The sequence below is a fragment of the Podarcis melisellensis genome (assembly GCF_964234715.1).
Source record: "Podarcis melisellensis genome assembly, chromosome: 4".
Lineage (NCBI taxonomy): Eukaryota > Metazoa > Chordata > Lepidosauria > Squamata > Lacertidae > Podarcis > Podarcis melisellensis.
Genome location: NC_138531.1, coordinates 64,826,530 through 64,845,504, shown reverse-complemented (window position 1 = coordinate 64,845,504; position 18,975 = coordinate 64,826,530). Strand labels below are relative to the sequence as shown.

General features: G+C 42.8%; 1 protein-coding gene and 1 long non-coding RNA gene across 3 annotated transcripts in view; one reads left to right on the top strand and one right to left on the bottom strand.

The window, feature by feature from the left end:
• Positions 1-2,830: 2,830 nt before the first annotated feature.
• On the bottom strand, positions 2,831-7,724 carry LOC309368091 (myelin protein zero-like protein 1). 2 transcript variants are annotated; one of them, XM_081907907.1, is made up of 3 exons: positions 7,556-7,724; positions 5,483-5,679; positions 2,831-3,239 (listed from the first exon to the last, which is right to left on the bottom strand). In XM_081907907.1, exons 1-3 carry the CDS (start codon positions 7,707-7,709, stop codon positions 2,856-2,858), a joined length of 735 nt encoding a protein of 244 aa, XP_081764033.1. In that variant the 5' UTR covers positions 7,710-7,724; the 3' UTR covers positions 2,831-2,855. The 2 variants fall into 2 exon arrangements, with proteins under 2 accessions (XP_081764033.1, XP_081764034.1); XM_081907908.1 differs by having other exon boundaries at positions 7,569-7,718.
• A 3,641-nt stretch (positions 7,725-11,365) lies between these two features.
• LOC309368107 overlaps positions 11,366-18,975 on the top strand; it is a 40,461-nt gene continuing 32,851 nt past the window's right edge. The window contains exon 1 of the long non-coding RNA XR_014167541.1: positions 11,366-11,802. This is a non-coding gene — a long non-coding RNA (uncharacterized lncRNA). The remainder of the gene's footprint in view (positions 11,803-18,975) is intronic.

Sequence of the window (18,975 nt, the reverse complement as noted above, 5' to 3'; positions counted from 1 at the left end):
GCGCCGCCGCCCACCTCACAGCCATCGCTGGAGGGAGGGGGGCGGGAGGCAAAGCGACGCCGCCGAGTCCGGCTGGCGCGAAAGTCAAAGTGCCCAAAGCACGAGGCCCTTTGCTGCCCTCGAATCGTGCGCGCAGTTGTGGGCGCTGAAACTCCGAAAGGTGGGTCCTAAAAATGACCCAGACTCAGAGAAGAATGCCTCTTGATCACTAGTACACTAGCTAGGGAACAAAGAGGATCTTTCGCTTGGTAGGGAAATCCTTCGGGGAAGATCTTGATGACTTGCTGTTATTTCATTGCTTTTGTGTGTGTTACTGAAGTAACTGATGTTACTTCAAAGCTGCCTCTTGCCATGATGTAAATAATCATAATATAGGAATAGAGTCGAGGAATTAGATGACTGCTTAAGCAGTCTTTGGTTTGCTTGAGTATTCTTCATGCGTTATATGTTAACAACGTACCAGAAGAACTGCGTGGTACATGAGAGCCACTGCATACCTGTTAAGAAGACAGTCGTTTAAAATACTCTGAAAAGTTTGAACACTGCACCCCAGAGACTGAAAACAATAATGCAATGTTTATGTTTATATTCTTCAAGAATCTGATAGGCAGTTGCAATCCAGACACTTGGTTGGTGTTTTGATTGGACCAAGGGTTCAATCCCTCACAATTCTATAGGAAACAATACCACCCCGATACATGTGGTCCATACTGTCAAGTCATCATTCCCAGGTTATGCAGAGTACAGTGGTACCTCAGGTTACAGACGCTTCAGGTTATAGACTCCACTAACCCAGATATTGTACCTCAGGTTAAGAACTTTGCTTCAGGATGAGAACAGAAATTGTGCAGCGGCAGTGGGAGGCCCCATTAGCTAAAGTGGTACCTCAGGTTAAGAATAGTTTCAGGTTAAGAACGGACCTCCAGAACGAATTAAGTTCTTAACCTGAGGTACCACTGTATTATAAAACTTGTCAATGTGTAAGGCAGTGAGGCCACGCTGGAAAAAAAAACCACACTTACAGTATATGCTGCCGAAGAGCAGAAGCTGGTCATGCATAATCAAGTGACAATGGTTGAAGACTGGCCTACAGACCAGCTTCTAGTCTCCTCCAGATTATCTCCTCCATCATTCTGCCTCAATCTACATTTTTATATTTGGGTTTCAAAGTCAATCACATGCAATGTGGGCTTAAGATCTTGACTCACAAGCATGAAGTTACTATGGAAACCCCAACATTTTATTTTCAGTACTGGCAGGAAATGTAAGTTTCAGTGAAATGACAACTTTTAGAGAAGCCTGGAATTCTAGCCACCACCACGCCCCCTTTTGACACTGATATATTTGTTCTCTCCTTTCAACAGAAGTACTGTACTTAGGGAGATTTGGGATATTGATATTGATAGTCCTAGGCACAAGAGGTGGCAGTTCAATGGAAAATGAGAAAACAACACAGAGCTGAATCTGCAGAAGTGTCTTAAGATGCTGGCTGCTTTCCTCCCACGAGATCTGATGTGGGAGCAGTGGATTTCTCCTGTTGGTCAGAGTGTTTTAGTTGTGCCTCTACCTATGTTCACCCTGTATATACATAGAATAAATGCAACCATTACAAATTACCAGTAAGGCCAGTGACTTGCTGCATAAGCATATCAAACCTGGGTAAGCACTGTGCCCCTATAACTTCTCACTAGGAGAAATGTGGTGAGTATAGTAAAATATATTTTGGGTCCTGCAGTCCAACCATGAAGAGACACTTTGAGGTGCAATGGACTAGCTTATCCAGGTGGTTTTGCCTCTTTCACAGCCTGCTCCAGAGAATGCCTTTCAGATGTTGTGCTGGGAGAATAGACTGCTCCTAGTCCTCTGTCCTATTAATAGCTGTACAGAGAGTACTCCCATCACAGTTCACAGTGTGTTATTTGAGATTAACGTGCACTGCAGTGTAATAGACACAACACTTCCACCCATAAAGAGAAGTTTAGACAAAACAAAGAATTGTGTCCTGAATGCTTATATTGCTGATACCGCATAACTGTTGCACGGCACCCCCAGTATCCAAGGGTGCGGGAATCCAGGAGTTCCAGACGCTTACCCAGGGTTCGTGTTTCCTTTTGGAAATGAGGCACAGTGGGGACTGTGGTATCTTTATGATATATGGTTTCTTTACACATATATACAGCCTGAGCCTATGATGAAGGAGCTTACAGTATTCACACCCTAAGAGGGTCTTGTTTCTCCCATACCCACAGCTTTGAATCCAAACAGGAATCAAACATTTCTCTTAAATGTTGCTCTGACTCTCTCCCACTTTCAATTCTCCCCTTTGTATTTTTCTAACTACCATACAGGTTTTTTTGGGGGGGGCACAAATTTACCATCTCACACTGATCCACTTGCTTTTGTTTCTCTTTATGGCTTTTGTTTCCCTAGCATTACTTACACTTCAACACTTGCTGGATCCAGAGGTTAGAAGGGTCTCTGCATACCGCCTACTTCCCCACCCCCACCCCAAAGTCATAACATAACTGTACAGCTGAGAAGACTGTGTATTAAAATTCCCTCCTCAGAGAGATTTGTCTGACAACTTCAGACAATGTTTTGGCAAATGCTGAAGATGTACCTCTTTGTCCAGGCCTTTGACACCTCAAATATATATTTTCAAGACTTACCCTATCTTTTGTGATGATATTTTTTTGTAATTATAAATCTTTAAATAGTTTTTACTGTTGTATTTTAAATTGTTGTAACCCACCCCAGGACCTTAGAATAAAGGGTAGGTAATTAAATAAAGTGGTAATAATAATAATAATAAATTGGAGAACACTCCTAATAATCTTAAGAGGTATACTTTATTTTCAGAACAAATAGCTTTGAAAAGATGCTAGAATGCAGCAGAATTGAAGGACAAGTAGCCAAAATGATACTCCATTAAGTGAAATGTTTCCAGAGGCTGTGGTTGCTGTTGCCGTTGCCGTTGTGGTACTTGCAGGGGTTGGTGCTGCTCTTCCAGGGCCCAATATTTTCTCTATCTCCAAAACTCTAACTTCAACTTGCTCTGGCTCAGTGACTATGTCTGGTGGGTTCTTAACATCACAGAAGTAAGTGCCATTGTCTATAGGTTGCATGTTTCCTACCTTGATGGATGCATCCTTTCTATAAAAATCTCCATCCCAGGTACTTCGACCATTGAATTGTGTATTCTTTCCATTATATTCTCTCCCATTTGAGTAATAGAAAAACTAAGCATAAAAACAAACACAATAACTTTGTTAATAGCTGCTTTGAGCTGAACATAGTTGTTGGAGAAGCAGGATTCAAATTTCAAATCAAACCATGATTAACTTTGCATGAACATTTAACTTTTCTTCCTGCTTTAGTAACATTGAGTGGATGTTTCCAACACCTCGGGGATTGATTACACAAAACTTGGATTCTAAGCTTGATCTTCAGTGGATTCACAAAGGGTAACACCCAGATGCAGCCAAACCACCAAATTTTATTATTGTTACATTTCGGAAGCCTCTCTTACTTTTTGCTGAATCCTAGGCATGTTCAATCTGAAGTACCGTAAGTCTCACTAAGTTCAATGGAGCTCAGGCTGTGTACATTTTACTACTTCCTCTGGCTCCGGCATGCTGCCACTGCTGTCATTTGAAGCCAAATAACAACAACAACAACAATTTTCTTATTTATACCCCGCCCATCTGGCTGGGTTTCCCCAGCCGCTCTGGGCGGCTCCCAACAGAACACTAAAAAGAGAATAAAACTTCAAACATTAAGAACCTCCCTAAACATAACATTGCCACAGTCCATAGGCCCCCCATAACTTCTGGTGATATACTCCTGTCTGGTGTGTCTTCCTTCAACCCAGTTTTCATCCAATAAGAATATGGAAACCATGGTTAAGCTATGTATATTTCAGGCAGCTGTTGCACATGTGCAGATGATAGATTTAGTGAATTGGAGCTTGCACCCTCTGTTGTGAACAGCAACATTTAAAAGTGATTTGAAATGCAGGGGGTGGGGGGGCTGACCTTACTTCATTTCAAGCTGTTAATGTGCGCATAGCCCTACTCTCAAGTATATATACATAAACAAACACCATTAGTTGTGCTGCTGGATAAGTGTTTAATGGTTATTGTATTTGTTTAAAAAACAATACAAAATGTATGTATATATATGCCCAGCATTTCAGGGACGCAGGTGGCGCTGTGGGTTAAAGCCTCAGCGCCTAGGACTTGCCGATCGAAAGGTCGGCGGTTCGAATCCCTGCGGCGGGGTGCGCTCCCGCTGCTCGGTCCCAGCGCCTGCCAACCTAGCAGTTCGAAAGCACCTCCGGGTGCAAGTAGATAAATAGGGACCGCTTACCAGTGGGAAGGTAAACGGCGTTTCCGTGTGCGGCTCTGGCTCGCCAGAGCAGCGATGTCACGCTGGCCACGTGACCCGGAAGTGTCTCCGGACAGCGCTGGCCCCCGGCCTCTTAAGTGAGATGGCCGCACAACCCCAGAGTCTGTCAAGACTGGCCCGTACGGGCAGGGGTACCTTTACCTTTACCTATGCCCAGGATTACAGCTGTCGGTCAGCAAATTCCAGAGGCTATATGGTTTCACCTGATAAATCCCTCTACTCAGACACACTGCCCCACATACATACCAGAGTTACAATTTCTAAGGCCTAAGATATCAAGAGATGGCCATGCAGTGAAGCGGAAAGGAAAAGGGCCACCTTGGACACTATAGCAGAAAGCGAGATAGAAAACTTCTAATAAATCTGAAGGAGAGGGAGAGAGTCAGTGATCAACGCTGCATACCCCAAGCTGCAAGCTCTTACAGGCGGATTTGTTAAAGGACAAAGGAGGCAAAGCAGAAACAAAACTGGGGAGCTGGGTGGGGAATTTTGAAGATTCGGATTGCAGTCCTAAAGATGCTTCGGAATAAGTCCTTCTGAGCTTACTTCCAAAGTGAACATGCATGGAATTGGGATTGTTCATCAAATACTTGAGTTTTAGGAGCAAGAACACATCCATTAAGAGGTTACAAAGAGACATACAGTGTGATCTTGAGGAAATATAGAGGCAGGACCAAGTAAATAATGATGTGAACAAAGGTTACTTTTTTATGACACTGCAGGAAAGGCAGAATATGGTCAAGTGCTGTCATTCCAGAGCAGACAATAAATTATTTCCATAAGACAAAATTAAGGTAGTGCTGTCAAAACATGTACAGTGGTACCTTGGGTTAAGTATTTAATTCGTTCCGGAGGTCCGTACTTAACATGAAACTGTTCTTAACCTGAAGCACCACAATTTCTGTTCTCATCTTGAAGCAAAGTTCTTAACCCGAGGTACTATTTCTGGGTTAGCGGAGTCTGTAATCTGAAGCGTATGTAACCTGAAGCATATGTAACCCGAGGTACCACTGTAATCCACTTTCACCACAAATTCTTATGCAAAATGAGGCTCTCCTCAGACATTAACTCTTACTGGTATGGGACGAGCCTTTGATCCCTCTGGTTGAAAGCTCCATGTAACAGATGTTGCACTGGTGATTTCCTCTGATGACCTGAATGTGCATGGAAGCTTTGCATCTGCCCCAATCCCCACAATGAGTTCTGTTGGTGAGGAAACTTCTTCATCAGCTGTGCTATCGACTGTTGAAGAACAAGATGCCATCCGCGTCCCTTTGTAAGCAACAAAATTACAGTTTTTAAATATGCAGAGCAGGACAAAACTGCATAAAGATTTGCTTTTATATATGGATATGTTGTCTGTTATGAAAGCATCTCAAGCTGATTACTAAAGGTAACATCACAACTCTCTTGGTTCCACAGACACAAAACATCTGCATTACTGTTTTCATTATATTTTTAGTTTCTAACTTTGATTTTATTTGGTACTCTGTTGTCCTTTTATATTGAAGTTTGGCACATTTCCTGAAATGTGGGATAAAAGCTTGACCAATGAATAAAACTGAATGTTGAGAAGATATTTCTGCACAGGGTCCATGCACAGGCCTCTTTCACCAAAATAGATTTCATTATATGAAGTATAATAAAGTAATAGTCCTGGATTTGCACGGGACTGAGCTAAAAAGTTAATTTTCCAAGAATCAAACTAATCTGCAATAACACAACTAAGGGAAAAATCTAGAACCACATTTGAGGGAATCAATTTATTACGGTAACAGACCAGAGATACTAGAACCACATTTCTACCATATCATTGCAGCAAGTTAAACTCTTTGTTTTCAGATTATACCAGTGCTTTGGTTTCTCAGATGCATGAAACTCTGGGGCTTTATAAGCCTGCAACAAGTTTATCTTTAAGTAATTAATGTTAGTTCAATCCATCATCAATATGAAAACAAAAATCCTAAACAAGCTGTGAAATTGTATGTACCTGTACTCTGCTACATGCAATTTCATAGCATATTTAGGATTATTGTTTTCATATTTTTCATTGCTGGTACAGTACATGTAGGGTTGCCATACGCCCAGATTTTCATGGTTTAAAAAGCTCAACAAGTTTCGGGGTGTCCTGGTTTTTACTTTTTGAAATATGGGAATCCTATGTATCTTGCTTAGATACTGGCCTATGCTATAACCAGCTCGTTAGAACTGTACTATTCAGGGTTTCAGTGCTCCACTTGAAGGGGCACTTAAGGAAATGGGTTCTCAGTAGCATTTTTGCAGCTTCTAGATCCTGATTTGAGTTACAAGTGCGTATACAATCTCAATGAGGAACTGGGGTGCAAAACCTAAAACTGCTTCCAAAATAAAAAAGAATAAAAATTCTGGGATTATTCATTTTACTGTGTTCCATGAGTTACTTAAAATAAAGTACCAAAAGTAAAAACAGAAAACCAGGAGGTTGAAGCGACACCTCCCAGTTTCCAAGATTTTACTTTTTAGGGGGGAAAGGCGTAGACTAGAGCAGTGTTTCCCAACCTTGGGTCTCCAGCTGTTTTTGGACTACAACTCCCATAATACTTAGCAAGCAAGACCAGTGGTCAGGGATGATGGGAAGTGTAGTCCAAAAACAGCTAGAGACCAAAGGTTGGGAAACACTGGACTAGAGAATGGTCCAATAACGCTGCAATCCAAAGCATGGGCGTAGCCAGGATTTTTGTTGGGGGGCAGGCTTTTGAACCTCAGATTTGTCTTGATTTGGGGGGTAGGCAGCTGCCCTCCCCTTGGCTACGCCCATGATTCGAAGTACATTTAATCCCATTGAATACAATGGATTCTGTAAACCTATTTAAGGACTGCAGGTTTCTTTGTATGTGCTCAGCACCCTTGCACAGACAGGGGATTGTCGAGGGTGTATGGTACTGAGACACGCGCAACCAAAGAGGGGTGCCAGCCCTCCAAACTGATATTTTGTTTCTTCCTCCTCCACCCTGAACTGCCGATCTTTTTTCAGCGATCTTGCATCTGTAGACCGCCCAACCACTTCCCCTATTTTTCAAGGCCGGAGCAAACAGCAACCCCAGCAAAGGGGGCGCGGCTAGGCGCTTTCCCTTCCCGCCCGCCCCCCACCCGCATAGGCGGAGAATACCAGGAGAGCTCACACTGGCCCAGAGCGAAAGCCACCGCCAACCATAGTCCGGGATCGCGGGCGGCAAACTTCTTGCGCTTCCCCGGAGCGCCGCCTGCTGCCGCCGTGGACGGGGCGCCCATCTTTCTGCCTCTGCCCACATTTTCTCGCCCATTGTGACGCCCACTCCCACCTCACAGCCATTGTTGCGGGCCGTGAGAGGCAGGAGGCTGGGAAAGAACGCGGCCCAGTTCCGGGGAGCCGCTGTCAGGGCGAAGCAGCCTCCGGGGAAGGGCTTCGAAATGCTCCCAGGCTCCAGCCGGAGCGTAAACAGAGAGCACTTCGGAAAAGCGCCTTGCCGCAGCTGCAACCCCATTATGCACACTTTCCTGCCTCAGAGGGTTGTTGCGAAGATAGAAGGAGAGAAGAACTATTTAGACAGTCTTGAGCATCTCGGAGGAAAGGTGGATTGTAAATGCAATAAATAAAAAACATATGGGTAAAAACAACAAATGTCCATAAGCCAAATTCAAGGTGTTAGCACACACCATGGCTTGGGACCAGGGCCGGATTGATGAGGCCCTAAGCTCCTGAAGGTAATGGGGCCCTTTATATGTCCAGCTTTCCTTTGTCAACAACAAATTGTCACTGCTTTTTGTGTTGAATATATGCTATATGGTAATTCATGGACCTAATAGGTATCTAAAGCCATTTGCACATGTTGCCATGCAACCAGTCCATGTAGAATGTAGGCACCCTATATACAGAAACGAGCAAACCACTGATATTTTAGGGAGCAGCCTAGGCCTATTACTTACATCATAGGAGCCTACACAACACAAAACACTTGCTGTATGTAGGTTTTATTTTATTTGTTTTTTATATTCTGGAAATGTACATACAGGTTTTTTTCCTTTAAATTTTTTTGGGGGCCCCAAGAGAGTGGGACCCTAGCTATAGCTTGATTAGCTTATACAGTACATAAATCCGGCACTGCTTGGGACCCACCCAAGTACCTAAACATCAACCATCTCAAGCCTCTCCTGCTGTTGGAGGTGCCACCACTAGAGGTTGCTCTGTCTGCAGTGGCCCATGGCAGGGCCTTCTTGGTGGCAGTCCCCTGTCTGCTGAATGCCATCCCTAGTGAGCTATGCTAGTCTCACTCATTAACAACTTTTAGGAGAAATTTAAAAATTAAATAATTCCCGTTTGCTGTGTTTTTGGGTGACTGAAATTTCTGTCCCTGTTAACCCTGACATCATTAGTGTGACAGTAGATCAGTGCATTTTTCCTGGGGGGTACAGAGGGGTATGCATACCACTAAACATGTGGCTCTTTGTACTTTTGTCCATTTACTGTATTTACTTTCCCTGATTTGAACTATAAAATGTTGATTTTCTTGAGTCAAAATGAGAGTACCCCTAAACATTATTTTAGGGGGGGGGAAGCACTGCAGTAGATAATTGCTTTTAGGGTTTTAGAACTTTTTAAAATGGTTGTTTTAAAGTCTGTATGTGTTTTTTTTAAAGACGGTTGGAGGATATGTTTGCTGATCTGGCCTCCTTTGGAGTAAAGTGTGAGGGTATAAATCTGATTATTATGATGATTATTAGCAGTAGTAATAAAAGTTCCAAAATATACAGCTGGATTCTGCCAAATGAAATTGTCACAAAATTATGGCAAGCTTTTGAGTTGTGCTTTTTGAGGTGGGGGGAATGGTGGGAGTGAAAACTTGTGCTAGTTTCCCCCCCCCCTTCACTCCCAAGTATTAGGCTGGATATTGAAACACATTTTCAAATAGTCTGACTCAGGCAGGAGGGGCGTTTCTCCCGAAAGGCTCTCCCCGGGCACCCCTTCTCAGAGTCCAGCCACCTGGCATTGTCCTCAGGCGAGAAGGGCCTTTCCCGTGGCGGCGCCCGGTACACGGAAGGCTCTTCCCTCCGAGGTAGGTGGGACACTGCTGACACTTCAGTTTGGGCGCCAGTTCAAAATATGGCTGCTTACTCAAGGCTTTTGGGGATACCGCAGGTCTCAGCAGGTCTAGCAGTAAACAGATGCCGTTCTGCAGTTTCAAGATCACTATCTCGTACTGATTTTAGTCGCTCTCTTCTCGTTATCGCTATAATAATACGGTTGTTTTAAAGCGCACTTCATTGCACCCGCGTCCTCAGACCGTTGCAATGAAGGGCGCCTTCTAAATACTTTGCATATGTACACTGGAAGGAGACGTCTCAGGCCGTCTCTCTGCTGCTTTGATAATAATTTTATTACATTTCAACTGCAGTCCAATAACAGCCTCATTCTAACAACGTCAAATTGTAATACCAATCGTTCAAATCTCTCTGCTGCTTTGAAAAAGCCCCCCTCTGCCATCCTGTTCCTATGACGTCTGGTGGATCAAAACAAGGAAATACTTTTCTTTACGTTACTACGTTGTGCGAGGCAAAGGATCTATAGCAGCTGCAAATCGCTTCCTGAATACGTATTAGCAGAGAAACAAATTTTGCGCGTGCGGCTGGTGTGGATTCACGCCCCCTCCCCATGCAAATTACATTGTCCTAAAATAAACCACCTTTGAAAGGCGCATAGGTATTTAAATGTTTTAATGTTGCTTAGCATTTTAACGAAATTAAATTCTTTCCTGGATACGGCCACACGGCCATAGACTCCTTGTACAGCAGCGAGAGAAGCCGCGCAAGGCTGGCTCGTTGGTCTAGGGGTATGATTCTCGCTTAGGGTGCGAGAGGTCCCGGGTTCAAATCCCGGACGAGCCCGTTTTTTACTTTTTTTTTTCTCGGTCGTCATCGTCCCCCTCCCACCAGTGCTAAAAGCACAATAAAAATGTATTCCACCCCCCCATGGCTCCCGCCGCCCCAGAACTTAATATACATTGTCACGGGACTTATTGGTATGGTCGTTGTGCCATTTACTGGTGCACTATGATGTTTACTGGTGCACTAAGAGGTGGAAATACGACCCTTTTCCTTTTTCGTTGCCTATTGTGTAACTTTAAGAAGCGGAGTAAGATTTTTATTATTTTTTAATCCTTCTTCCTATTCACCCAGCTCCTTTCCTGCATGTGTAATAATACTACGTTCTAATAATTCATGACAATGGTGCTAGTAGAGGCGGTTTTAGTAGGAAGCCCAGAATATAATAAAATAAATGCAATCGTTCCACGTGACTCTTAATGGAAAAGAGCATCAGAATAAAAGGCTATTTGATGCCTTTCTCTTCCCTTGCGTGCTCCGTGGAGGCGTCTTAATTTCCTTCTCCCGAGTCCTCGATTTGGGAATATGTTTTAAAAATAACCATGGCAACCTTCATGTCAAAGCAATATTATTGCCCCGTTTTTCAACAGTGCCACCTCCTGTTAATCTTTATCTATTTATCATTTTCCTCTCGTGAAGGCTCGATCGCTTTCATGGTTATGTACCAAGCACCTTGTCTCCCGCTCCTCCTCCTCCTCCCACCCACCAGGCCCTGATGATAGAGCTGCAAAATTAATAAAATGCGGTCGTCCCCCAAAATAGGAAGGAATTATATCACCCCTCCAACAACGGGCTCGTCCGGGATTTGAACCCGGGACCTCTCGCACCCGAAGCGAGAATCATACCCCTAGACCAACGAGCCGCTCTCGACACACTCCTCCTCAGCTCACTTCTTCACTTTTATCCCGCCCCTGTTGCACGGCGCAAGTATTCCACTTAATAGCCGGCTCGGTTTCTCACATAAACACGTGCACCCCTTCCATTTTGAAGAATGGTTTGGCCCACCGTCCCGGGGGACACTATTATCCAGTCAAATAGCTTCACGGCATTCTTCGCCCACCTCAAGGGAGAGTCCTTTCTCCGCAGAAGGGGGGTTCAGGGGAGGACGAAAATTCTGGCCGCCTCGCGAAAAATCTCTCTGTTCCTTTATATACCCCGTGTGAAGAAATGCAGTAAGCCGCGTTCCGGCTGGGCCGCCGGATTTCAGGGCAAATCCATTCATTTCTGTCGGCAAAACTAGGAAGTGAGCGTGGCCGTTTCTCCCTCTTCACAGAATTCCTCGGCCGTTTTCTATTGCTGAGGGGTCCCGTTCACTCACCCCCCTCCCCGCCCCGCGCGCATTCTCCCTTCCAACGGTCCAAGTTTAAATTCGACGACGAAGAGCGAGTTCCCGGATGAGGAAGCTCGTGTGGTGAATGAGATAGCCAACTTCCACCCACCCCTTCACTGTCTGGGCTCCTGGGCTCTTTAACAGCAGCATATGGCAGACAGAGGTCAGTGTAACTAAAACTTTCCTTGAAGAATTGATTTTGGGGAAACGCCATTTGTCAATTTATTCATGCCTGTTATGGGGTTCTTAAAAGGCACAAACCCTCGTGGAGTGCAGGATATAGGCAAATGTGTGTGTTCGTGTGTGTGTGTGTAATGAGTAGTATTCAGATATTTTACACTGTTTCCCCTCTGCATTAATAAAGGCAAAATACCAGGTGTCAATACAATCTCCAACATGGATAGATTTATTTTTTTAAAAATTGGTTGTTCAGTACAGTGTACACATGTAGAAAGGGGCTTTATATATTTAATTTTCATCTGCCTTAGCCTGTCTACATAACAGAAGGCTCGTTTCATCCATAGTTTCATCAAAGTGTTGGTGCTGACCTTTGAAGCCCTAAACAGCATCGGCTCACTATACCTGAAGGAGCGTCTCCTCCCCCATCGTTCTGCCCGGACGCTGAGGTCCAGCGCCAAGGGCCTTCTGGTGGTTCCCTCACTGCGAGAAGCAAAGCTACAGGGAACCAGGCAGAGGGCCTTCTCGGTAGTGGCACCCACCCTGTGGAACGCCCTCCCACCAGATGTCAAAGAGAAAAACAACTACCAGACGTTTAGAAGACATCTGAAGGCAGCCCTGTTTAGGGAAGCTTTTAATGTTTAATAGACTATTGTATTTTAATATTCTGTTGGAAGCCGCCCAGAGTGGCTGGGGAAACCCAGCCAGATGGGCGGGGTATAACTAATAAATTATTATTATTATTATTGTAGTCACATGTTGAGATTGGAAAATACATATCTTCCTTGCACATAAATAGAGAAAATAGTTTCTTGACCCACCAGAGGTGTTAATTAACATAGTAAATACAGTATTGGAAGATTATGTTACAAGCGATTGCAGTTGAGAATGGTCACTGTGTTTCTTTTGAACATACTTCATTTAATACAGACTATATTTTAATCATCTCATGATCATTTGAGCCCAGTATTTACACCCATCTCCCACTAATGTTTTTTTTTTAAAAAAAAAATTCCTGCCAACTGAGAACAATACTTAATGCATCTGATGAAGTCCACAAAACATTTTGCCTTAATAATTGTGTTTGGCTTATTTTTGCTGTAACAGACTAACACGGCTCCCTCACTGGAATATCTTTCTGTCTTTAACTGCCTAAAGCAGTGGTGGCCAAACTCGGCCCGCTAGCTGTTTTGGAACTACAATTCCCAGTATCCCTGACCACTGGTCCTGTTAGCTAGGAATGATGGGAGTTGTAGTCCAAAAACAGCTGGGGTGCCAAGTTTGGCCATCACTGGCCTAAAGAGTCAACTGAAACATAACCAAAGCAAAACAGCATGGCTTTTTTCCTGATGATTCTCCTACTTCTGTGGAGCTCAAGGTTTCAGTTGCTGCTATGGAGCACATAATTTATAACCCTGTCAGGTATATGTTTAACATTTCTCCTACAGGCTTGCAGAATCTGTTAATTAATTGTATTTTTGAAACATGAATGGTTAGAGAACAAATAAATTTTACCAAGATTAAACCACAGGCCCTTTAGCAAGATCAGTCAATACAAGTTGACACTAAATAAAGTGGGGTAATCTAGTACTGTAGTTTTATCAGATGGGGAACTTGTGGTCCCCCAGTTGTTTTTGGACTTCAGCTCCCATCACCCCTGGCCATTATTATTAATTATACCTATTAGGCATCCCCCCCAGTGAACTCAAGGGGACTTACAAAAATGAACAGTAAAAGCAAGCATAAAAACATCTTTAAATGCTCACCAATACTCACCAGTACATTTGTGTGTGTGTGTGTGTGTGTGTGTGTGTGTGAGAGAGAGAGAGAGAGAGAGAGAGAGAGAGAGAGAGAGAGAGAGTGTTAAGAGTTTGGGGGATAGGTTGTATGCCGGAGTCCCTTTCTAATTCCAAATCCAGTACAGATTCAATTTCTTGAATAGCCAGGCTAGCTTCCTGGTGAGGTACTGGCCCTCTAGGTATGGGCCACTGAGGTAACAAAGGAAGTGGCTCAGGGGCCAGGCAGAAAATGGGTGGGTTTCCCTCCCTCAATTCACTGGTAGTTAAAGCGCCTAAGGGCAGAGTTGAATTTAGGTGTGTGAGAGGTAGAAGGTAGAAGCAAAGCTTCAGGCTGGGCAGCTGGGAGGCAGAATCATGCCTGATTTCTGCTGGAATCCAAGGCTGTGGCTATGGGAGAAACAAGGCCCTCTTGGGTTGTTAATGCTGTAAGTCCCTCCATTGTAGGATCGGGTTGTATATATGTGTAAATAAACCATATATCATAAAGACACCACAGTCTCCACTGTCCCTCATTCCAAGGAAACAACCCTTGCCTAGAACCCCTGGAATCTCACACCACTCATAGCTTGGAGTGATACGCAACAATATAATATAATGGTTCTTGGCTGTGCTAGCTGGGGCTGATGGGAGTTCAAGTCCAACAACATTTGGAGGGTCACAGGTTCCCCAACCCTTAGGTGCTTCTGCAACTTGGTGTCATCAAAACATTAAATAGATAAGGACTAATTTACCGGTAGTGCATTAGTCTGTATATGGCTTGGGACTGTGGTATATTGAATATCTCTTAAGATGCCTGTGATGGAACAGTCAGTTTTCCCTTCTACCACTGGCCTGATGTTGTTTACTTTCACCTCTGTCCATGTATATGAACGAGTGGAAGGCAGTGTTCCTAAGAAAAAGGAAGCTGTTTATAAACCTGTCTTTGCTGAGTGCTTACCTGACAGCAGAAGCCTGAGTGAGTTCTGTACTCTGCCACTGAGACCCACAGACAAAGGGAGAAAATTATAGGAGCAACAAGTACCATCAGCTCCCTCCTCTAACGACGATTTTTGCCTCCTTTGGGATTTTTGCTGCCTTTAAATATTGTAAGCTACAGAAATATATTTAAGCATGAAGGTAGGGATGGAAAGCACTATGCCAAATCCAGGTTCATGGGGCATCAGGACAGCCTTATATTGCTGCCATGCAGATACTTTACACTTCAGGAACCAGTGCATGCTTTCTGCTCCCTTTCACTGTGTCACCAGTTACACAGAACTCCAACTTGAGTAAATATGGTTTGGTAGCTTCTGCATGAGAGAGTTTTCCTATTTTTAAACTCATCCCATTCCAATGTTTTGTCTTCATTTTTACAAGGCTAACATTGTTTACTCAGTTGTTAATTCAGTTGCTTACCCACCCTGCTATATTTCACTGGCCACTTCATTGCCAACAGTGCTTATGTTGTTTTGCTAATGAAATACAGAAGTTAAAAAAGTCTTACTGCATTACATGCAGAGAACTAATAAATTCCTTGTCTCTCCACAAGGCTTGACACCATTTTTCATCAAGTGTCTACTTCCTAACCTAATTAGAAAAAGAGCTCATCAAAGGTACAAAGAATTAAGCCAACTAATGCTTATCATGTTTTAATTTTGCTTTGGCACATTTTTTTCTCCTCTGAAAACTTTTTAATAAAAAAAAATAGACTAACTTACTGTGTAAGAAAAGACTTACATGTTTAAACACAATTCCTTGAAAAACACAGGAAATATTTGAATGTCTTACAGTTAATGCCAGAATGTTCTAGGTTGTGGCATGCCCTGGCAGCTTATCTTTTCAGATCTATGGCATCTGAAGCTGTGCTGTATCTCCAAACAACTTGAATAGCACCTGCACCATTTGTGCACTTTTAAAAAATTGCCCAATATCTTGCCCACTATTTATCTTTAAATAGGAATATTGTATTCATTAACATGAAGTGAGAACATGCCACATTTCTCTGTTTTGATTTCCAGGGAGGAAGTACTGTAGTATTTATTGCATTAGATTAATCCTTATGAGCTTTTAAAGATAATTCTAGACAAAGATAAATTTCTGTGGTTTGCAGTTTATATGCAGTTGGAAAAAAATAGGCAAAAACAGTTGTGAGGGAGTAGGCAAAAGTTTGTTGTACTGATGTTTGGCTTGTGGTCATTTGTGCTATATTTTCATTAAAGTTAAATAACTATATAATTACTTACATCTGTATCTTGCCAAACACATAAGTGAAGGACTTTCAGGCATTTTCCAGTTATATTTGTTGTTATGGCTGTCATTGTGGAACACTCATAAAATGGCTACGCTCTTGCACTGAAGCAAGCAAAGTAATGAATTATGACATTTAAATTTAAGATTAAATAATTAATGAGCTGGAGCACACAGGTGAACAATAAAGAAAGAAAATGTATCATCACAATCTCCTGACCAATGCTATTTTTCTAGAAAAAAGAGGTACTGGAATTCACCATGACCGATTTAGCTGCTAGCACACAGAACCTTAGACAGGAATGTGACTACAGGAAGACAAAGGGTACAATTTGTAAACGAGTTTAATAGGCCAAATCCATATCTGGAGGAGAGCTACATTGCCATCAAGAGCAAACAGGCCTGGGGGTGGGGGCAGGGTAGATAACAGAAAGCAGTGATGGCCAAACTTGGCCCGCCAGCTGCTTTGGGACTACAATTCACCTCATCCCTGACCACTGGTCCTGTTAGCTAGGGATGATGGGAGTTGTAGTCCCAAAACAGCTGGAGGGGCAAGTTTGGCCACCCCTGCTTTACAGTGAAACATTACCATTAGGCAAAATGAGGCAGCCATGGGTTGCAGATTTTGTGAGGTTGTAGCAGTAAGGGGCTAGTGGCTAGAGCTATGTGCATTAAGTGGCTTGCCCTGCACCCCTTGCTGTCTTTAGGTATGGTAGAAGACACTGTCTCAGCACCAGTGTTTTAGTAAACAGCCATTCCAGGCTACTTCTGGATGGGGGGGTGTAATGCATTTTCTCCACCTCATATTAAAATTGGACCAAACCCTGTGCTGAAGAGAAACCTAGCAAATAACTGAACATGAACCAACAGTAGCAATATCAGAGGTTACCTCAGTGGCCCTGCTGTCTTCATGAAGTGTCCACTGAAGTGGCACTGTTACATGATGAATGCAAGCTGCCATGAAGAAACAATGCTCTTATGGTCTTTTGAGCTATTCTTGAGTGATGATGCCTATGTTCACCTGGGTGCAAAACTAGAGTTGGGCCTCATTAGGCAGTAAATGGGCATACCTTCCAGCACATCCCAGCAACTAAGGGTTTTGACGGCTGTCTTTCCTCTGGATTCAGCATGTGAGATTAAGAGTGGGATTGAAATGTTGGCAAGCCTGAATAGTCATATCACTGCCTTGGCTTTTGCAGCAGATGAGAGAGAGGGTAAGTTGACCTTGCTTTCACCCAGAGAAACATGACAAATCCAAAGTCTTACTAAGACAGATGGTTGCCACAAAAATTCTCTGTGTGTCAGGTCTTTGACTTTGCCATGAGCGTAGTCAGCAGTGTATCTATTTTGAGCACTGTAGCAAGAAAAAATTATTTTCAGTTCAGTCGTTCTATCCCTTGCTACACACTATAAGAAGTGCAGTGAACAAAACAATGAGTTGCCCATATGGGTTGTGTTCTTTGATTTTTAAAAATAAAGGAAATAATGTCTATAAATATATCATCTGTCTAAAATAAAACACCTTTTGCACAATTCATAGTGAATATACAGAATTCACAGCTGCTGAATGCTGTGTTGGCCATTAGAGTAGACTGCTTTAAAAGGATCAGGCAAACTAATGTAATACAGGTTTATCAATTACCATTATCCATAACAACTAAAACAAAGAACTTCTATGTCCTGAATCAGTAAAGTTTTGATTTCCAGATTCTTGGGACAAAAAAGAGATGATTATCTTCAATATACCTTGTTTGAAAGTCACAGAGCATCAAGTTAGCCATTATGGAAAACAATGGTGGAGATGCACCTGTGTTCTGTTCAACAAAGCTGTACTTATGTCACATACAAATCCTATGCAGTTTGATACCTTTTTGAAATGCATACTGTTTCTTGCACTTCTATCTTAGTGCTAAAGTTCAGAACCTGTAAGGTGTGACGCTTCTACCAGGACAGGCCTTTTGAAAGGGACGAAAAGCAATCTCATGTTCACCGCCAGCCAATCCATTGGACAAGGTGGACAATTGCCAGGACTTTGGGAACCTGTAGTTCTCCTGATGTCGGATTCCAATTTGCATCAGCTCTGTCAAGCATGGCTAGTGGTCAGGAATAGGAGTTGTGGTCAAGCAATATCTGGAAGGCCACAGGTTCCCCAGTCCTGACCTACAAGGTGTGTTATCCTTAGAGACTTTGGCATCACACACCATCAGAACATTGGGGCTTTAGCAGCGTAAACATTGTTTTCATGGGGAATCCACTCAATAACTGGTTTAGTATTTATGGCAAGTGCCTTCCAGGACCTATACAAAAAGCCAAAACCACAAGATGATCCAGTTCATTTAGTAAGGATGCTTTCTGCCTGAAGACCATTGGAATTCATTGTTTGGGAACCTTATTGCTCACCTATTCCTACTTAGTTACAGCTGGTAGCAGTACAGTGATTTCCTGGCAAGTTAGGAAGTAATAATAATAATAATAATAATAATAATAATAATAATAATAATAATAATAATAATGATGATGTTATTTATACCCTGCCCATCTGGCTGGGTTTCCACAGCCAATGCTGCTTGGCTTTTCATAAGTCATCTTCTTGAGGCAGAAACATTACTAATTTTTAAATTCTTAGCAAATTTAAATAATCATAAAATAAATTGTTCTTATTTCAAAATACCATATTGTAGGTATACAACTTTAGGTCCAACAGCAGATAAGACATGGTCATATCCATGCATGATTATTGATCACATATTAGCTCTATACAGATAATTGCCCCCACCATTCAAGAACAACAGTAAAGGTTTATTTCTGCTATTACACTAGTTCCATTTCTGTAGCCATGGCATGGGAACTAGTCAAACGTATTAGGGCAGGGATGGAGATCTTATACAGGGAGACTAGCCTTTCTAGAGTGGGGGAGATACTTTACTCCAAGGGCTATATATATGAATAAATGTTTGTGTTATAAAGGGCAGGATGGCAGATAATTATATAGTCATTAGTAATGTAAAGGGCACTGCTCTATCATATACTTGTGAGAGTCACTGAAACACCAATGGAGATGAATGAATAAGGTCTCATCCAGCACAGATGCACATATACACATTTGAGCAGCACATTGTGTGCACACAGGTCTGTTAT

Coding starts and splice junctions, on each gene's coding strand:
- LOC309368091 (XM_081907907.1), bottom strand. CDS start 7,709: ATGGGCGAGAAAATGTGGGCAGAGGCAGAAAGATGGGCGCCCCGTCCA. Junction 5,680..7,555: donor GGCCAGTGTGAGCTCTCCTG/GTATTCTCCGCC, acceptor TTGCTTACAAAG/GGACGCGGATGGCATCTTGT. Junction 3,240..5,482: donor CAAAGGCTCGTCCCATACCA/GTAAGAGTTAAT, acceptor TTTTATGCTTAG/TTTTTCTATTACTCAAATGG.